The 6,000-nt window shown below is 59.8% G+C and overlaps 1 protein-coding gene across 1 annotated transcript in view; it reads right to left on the bottom strand.

Moving 5' to 3' along the window:
* Positions 1 to 1,665: 1,665 nt before the first annotated feature.
* QSOX1 (quiescin sulfhydryl oxidase 1) overlaps positions 1,666 to 6,000 on the bottom strand; it is a 39,259-nt gene continuing 34,924 nt past the window's right edge. The window contains 3 exon segments of the mRNA XM_059937435.1: positions 1,666 to 2,233; positions 2,235 to 2,721; positions 4,765 to 4,944. Of these exon segments, the coding sequence (XP_059793418.1) occupies positions 1,930 to 2,233; positions 2,235 to 2,721; positions 4,765 to 4,944 (971 nt within the window). The 3' untranslated portion in view covers positions 1,666 to 1,929.

Here is a 6,000-nt window from a genome sequence, read left to right as displayed (position 1 = left end):
AGGGAGCGGGAGTACTCAAGCGGCCTTGGCCCAGTGGGCACTGGCCCCGGGAGCCTCTTTCACCCTCTGGTGGGCCTGTCAGCTTGTCAGCCAGGGCCCCGCGGGGCGGGGCGGGGGAGATGAGCCGAGCCCGCCTTGGAGGATGAAGGGGCAGGTGGGTGACTAGAGCAGGGACACAGAGAGGAACCTCGTGGACAGACGAGAGGCCTGCAGAGAGGCTCCGGGCTGCAATCCACCCGAGCCGCCAGGCAGCTAAGGAGGTGACATAGGGCTAACACAAGCAGGGAAGCGGGGGCTCGACCTGCCTGCCCGCCTCCGCCCTCCCCACCCAGCTGCCCTAGCAGAGGGAGCGTGCTTGGCACCCCACCTGCTCCACGCAGGGCCGAGGCCATCTGAGCAGAGCGAAGATGTCCAAGAGAAAACCCCAAATCGGATTGAGGCTCCTGCTCCCCCTTAATGAGGTTCATTATCAGCTGCTCTGATCCTTGTAAAACCCAGCAGGCCGGATTAGGGGCAGGCTCTCCAATCTGGCTGACTCCTCCCTGCTGAGCAGGCAGCCCAGGCTGGCTCCTGCAAACAAGCCCTCTCTCCTTCCTCCAGGGAGAGCTGGAGATGCAGGCCGCCCGCCTGAGGAGGGGTCAGGCAGGCGCAGGCCAAGCTTCCCGGAGCAGAACTGAGAGCACCGGGGCAGGTGCTCCCTGGGAGGGCGGGGGAGCAGGAGGAGGCGGCGGGACTGAGGGGCTCGGGGCACGGAGAGCTCTGTGGACGGTGGGGGAGGGCCCCATCCAGGAGAGGGGTGCTATGACAAGGGCGCTCTGACCCCCCGGGAGCTGGCTGCATCCCAGGTCAGGCTGGGTTTTGCACATTCTACCCAGACCCGGACACTAGTAGCAAGTTAAGGAACACACCGGCGCTTGCCTTAAAAATAATTTATTCCAGAGCCTCCTCGACCGTAGGCAGAGTGGGGATCAAGCGTATGTACAGCGTCACCCTCCCCTCTGACCCTTTTAACCTCTACAGGATGGGAGGTGGACCCTTGAGAGGGACGACACTCCCCTCCCTCCACAGTAAAGATTAGCATCTATTTTGGAGACAAAAATCAACAAGAGACAAAAGACCCAGCTCCAAGAGGGGTGGAGCCCAATGTGGAGAAGCCAAAGCATGTTCAAAGCAAACGCTTCACTCAGCCTCTCACAGCTAAGGCACTAGAGATCCCAACAGCCCTCTCTAACCCCCCACCCCCTGCCCAGTACCATCACCATACCAATTCCAGCCTGTACCCTTCCTGGAGCCAAGGTTTGGGAAGGAGCCAGCCAGAGGCCCTCCTTCCACAGACCTCACCTGGGAGACCAGCATGACTTCCAGAAGCTTCCGGAGCCCACCCTAAAGCCAAACCCCACCCAGGGGCATCTGAGGGGCTGGAGGACGGGTGGGCACAGAGGGCCAGAGGCAGTCCTTCCTTCTCTGGTGCAAAGGGCTCTTTGTAGCAGGATGGACGGAGTCCCGGGATGTAGTAAGGAGTCCACTCCAGCCCCAGGGGCCCCTCCTCTGGAGATGGGAAACCTTGGAAACTGCAGCCTCACTTGCCCCAGTTTAGGGCCAACACCAAGCAGGAATCATTGAAGCTTCAAGAAGAATGAGGCAGGACTTCAAAGAAGCTGAAAAAGAGGAATTCGGTGCTGAGAGGCCCAGGACGGAGTCTCCCAACCCCAATGCCCAAGGCTGTCCTCCCCCTGTGCTGGCAGATGAACCTGGACCCTGTGCATGTCTTCCTGTCTGTGGAACATCCCTTTCCAGAAGCCCCAGGGAGGTTTGCTGCAGCAACTGGTTTTCCTGGACAAGGAACAAGGCGGGAGGGGCGGGGTGCAGGGGGCTGGAAGAGCCCATGGATGGCAGCTCCCTATCCTGCCCCCTCCCAAGTTGGACGGTTCAGGCTGCGGGGTGGCTGGCATAGCCCTTCAGGGCCCTCATCCTGGCCCGGAAGTAGGTGTACACAGCCAGCAGGCCCATGAAGGACAGGGAGGAGAGCCTCACACAGAGGCTGATGTCCAGGTGGGAGAAGTTCCCTTCCAGCACCTGCAGCCACTGGCTCCGGCGCTGCCTGGCCCCGGCCTCTGGCTCCCCGTCAGGGATGCTGGCCAGCTGCTTGGAGCTGCGGCCCACTCGCCTCAGCTCTGAAGGGCCTCTGGGGAGGTTCTTCCCAGCCAGGAATTCAGCCAACAACATGGCTCCTGTCTCGCCTGCTCAAGCGTTGCCGCCCTTTTGGCTGCTCCAACTTATCCCTGTGAAGCCCCGCTATGTGCTCAGGAGCTTCCTGGTCTGGCTCATCTCTGGCCATGCTAAGGCCAGCCTGCGTCTCCTGGGGGTGACTTGCCCCAGGTCCCTCTGCTGGAACATCTGGGATGGTGGTTCCAGGGGACATTGTCCCTGGGCCCACCATGATCTCAGCCTTCTCAGGGCCCAGAGTAAAATTTCTGGTCGCCAGCTCCAGCTCCACCTGCCTTGGGGGGACTGCCATCCTCTATGCACCCCTCCGGGGGCCCAGGTCTGCTGAAGGAAGGTCTAGGACGATGTTGCTCGGGGAGAAGTGGGTCTTCAAGAAGTTGAGGATGTTGTCCAGGTCCCACACGGGCGCACCCTGGACTTCTCTGTGGCAGGCGGAACAGAGCTCACGGGGCGGCCACTGCACCTTGGGGAACTGGGGGTCCTCGCTGGGGGCACCTGGGGAGGGAAGCACACACAGGCTGCCTGTGACACACTGGCCACCCGGAAGCCCAGACCGCATTCTTCCATTCAGAATGCCAGCTCCCTCATCTGCAAAAAGGGGGCACTGCTGCCCTGGGAAAGAATGGGCACGAGAGAGGGCAGATGAAAGACCCAGCACAGGGCCTGGCCCACCGCAGAGCCCAACACTGGTGCCTCGCTGGGAGAGGACGTTCCCACCCTCCCCCGCCCCCAGAACTCCACAGCTGCCCTTCCAGTCACTTCCCCGTGTTAACCCACCGTCTCTCTTTGTCAACTTCACTGCTGGTTTGTACCCCTGGACCAGACATGAGAAAGGGCAAGAAGACTCAGAACGATCTGTCTTGCAGACTTTGGTTGGTCCACTAGTATGTATCTTCTTTGCATTTTTCTAAAATTTCCCAGGTTTTATGCAAGTGAAGATACATTCTTTTTGTAATCAAAGGGAAAATGTTTTTAAAGCAAGAGTTCAAGGCACATGGTAGTTACGAGGCATTCTCCTTTACACCCTGCGGCCCTCTGGGGTAGGTAGGAGTTAGTGGAATTTCTTCCTCAGGTGGGCCCCAAGGGGTGGGGGTGTGGGGAGGCCTAGGGGCCTGGATGGGGAAAAGGACACTCGGGAGAGAGTCAGGAAGTTGCCCTTCCCACCAGGCTACTGGGACCCCAAGCAGGGCTAGCACTGTGGGCAGAGCCCCAGGCTGAGCCCGAGGGCCTGCCACCGGTCCCTCTTCCAGTGTCACCTGGGGAATGGCAATCAGCCCATCTCTCTTGGAGGAGGCACCTCCCCTAAAGGGTTTAATAGGAAAAAAAAGTTGCTGGCCAGAATGAAGCAGCAGCAGCAGTTAAGTGATGTAAAAATCAGAAGGATTATTTTGGGGAGGGAGCAACATGGAGATTCCAAGGGTCCAGTGAGAAGTAATAGTGATCAGGCCTTGCAAAGTGGGCACTCCATTTGCACCTGCTCATTATTGTTACTAGTTGATCTGAAAGGACCCCCCCGCCCCGCGCCAGAGAGAGTAGGACACTGCCTTCCTTTCGGCCTTCCTCTCAGGGAGAGGCATGGGCTCCTGGCCCTCCAGCAGCAGCTGGGCCCCCAGAGAAGCCAGGAGCCTGCAGGTCATGAGGCTGGAGGGTCAAATGAGCATTTGGTGGCAGGGGCGGGGCAGGGGCAGGGAGAGAAGCGGGGGTGGGAGGAGAGAGGGGCACGTGTCTTCTGTTGAAGTCCACCAGGAGGTCCCAGGAGACGCAGACCAAGTGCAGCGGCCTGCACAGCCACCTGCTCCAGGGGCTCCTTTGACCTTGGCCCCGCCCCAGGCCTCACCCCCCACCTCCCGCCCCTGGGAGGTCTGTCCCAGCCAAACGCACTTCCTCTCTCCCCACAGACAAGCCCAGGCTCCGTCCACAGGTGGCTCCCTCCCCAGCCACCAGCTTCTGGTCACCCCTGGAGTTTAATGCTTTTGCCTGTTGGACCCATCTGACTCCCGTGCACGGGGAATAGAAAACACTGTAAACGAGGTATATTCAGAAGACAAGGCCTCCCCGGTGAGAATCGGTCCCTGGTTTCTCTAGGAAGGACCAGGATTTTCTTTTCAAGTACATTTTATCGTTATACCCCTCCCAGGGCGGGGAGAGGCCCAGCTCTCTCCTCTCTGTTGGTTTGAGTAAGGGGCCAAGAGCCTGAAAGCAGGACATGCGAGGCAGGAAAGGGACCCCAACAGGCCAGAGGGAGGGGCCCTGGTGTGGGCGAGAGAGTGAGCAATGGCATCGGAAGACCAGGGTCTCACGGTGCCAAAGCCTGAGTTTCCTCATCTAGAGAATAGGTCTAATGATACTGACGTACATCAGCAGGGCTGGTAGAGCATGTGAAAGGGCTCTGGGTGCTGAGAAGCACCGTGAAACACGGGGTGTAACCTAGAGGACAATGAAGGTCCCGTCTCTTGCCTCTGGTCCCAGACTCCAAAGCTCCCCCGCCTCATCCTCCCTCTGCAGGTGACTCCAGCCTTGGAGGCAGCCCTTCCTTACCTGCGAGGCGAGCGTTGACCTTGTTGTGGCTAGACCAGAACCAGAGCACGGCGTTGTTCAGACTCCCCACCCGCTGCATGGAGGCAGTGGCCATCTGCTCAAAGTGGCCAGCGCAGTCTCGGCAGCCAAAGAAGAAGCGAACGTAGCCCCGGATGGCCTGGAGGACCTCCTGGGCCTTGGCTACAGGGGAGAGGAGACTCCAGTCACAGGGGCCCTTCCGGCTGCCTGCCCCTGCTGGCCACACGACCGTTCCCATCACAGGCCCACCGTGGTCGCCTCTGCACGGGGAACACACACCCCAGCCCACCTGGTGAGGGGCCCAGGTCTCCCTGTCCACTTCACCTCCCAGGGGTCATGTTAGAGTTGACCCCATCTCCTCCCAAACTCGTAAACCTCAGTCTCCCCTGTCTGCCTCTTATCCAGGCCCTCATCACTTACGGACACTCAGGATAAAGTCCAAACGCATTGTCAGGACACTCAGGCTCTTAGAGACGTGGCTGGAGAGGAAGGCAGGGGCCAGAGTGCCCATCACCCACCCCGTGGGCCCCTACTCTGCCCCTCCTGCTTTAGGCTTCCTGTTCCAACTCGCTCCCCATCGTGCCGTGCTGCATCCAGAGCCCATCCCGATCTGGCTCTGAACGCTCCCTAATTTGTCTCCATTTCTCCCCAGCCCCCTCACTTCCTCCCACTGGGCTCTCTGGCCTGGCAACAGCACAGGCCCTGAATACCCCCCACCTCTTCTTGCTCTGACACGGGCTCCTCCCTGAAGATACCACTGCTCCCCCAAACCCACTCCCCTTAAACCCCTCTGTCTTCCACACTCAGGGCTGGAGGTGGCGGAAGTACCCTCCCTGCTGCTGGTTGCTTCCAAACTCTCTCTCCTTCCTGCTGCGAAACCCCCAGCCCTTTAAAAGCTCCATCTCCGAGTCTGACCCCTCCATGTGCTGGGACTTCAGCACCCTGCTCTCTGTCCCACTTACCACCACTGCCCGTGCCCTCGGTTCTGGCAACGTCAGTGCCCACGCCAAGCTGTGCCTTGCCTCTCACCTCCTCAGCCCCCTCAGCTCCTGCTTCCACCCCTGTCACCCACTCACCACCTGCCCTGCAGCTATCCTCGCCTCCTCCGCCTGCCTCATGCTCTGGACCTCACCCCTCTAGCCTCCTCCAAGATTTCACTCCTGGGAATATTTTCTTGTGTTATGGCATCATCAATTTCTCCCTTGTATGGGCTCCTTC

The sequence above is a fragment of the Balaenoptera ricei genome, chromosome 1 (assembly GCF_028023285.1).
Source record: "Balaenoptera ricei isolate mBalRic1 chromosome 1, mBalRic1.hap2, whole genome shotgun sequence".
NCBI lineage: Eukaryota > Metazoa > Chordata > Mammalia > Artiodactyla > Balaenopteridae > Balaenoptera > Balaenoptera ricei.
The sequence above is the reverse complement of the archived record's forward strand: the minus strand, read 5'-3'. Positions and strand labels throughout refer to the sequence as shown.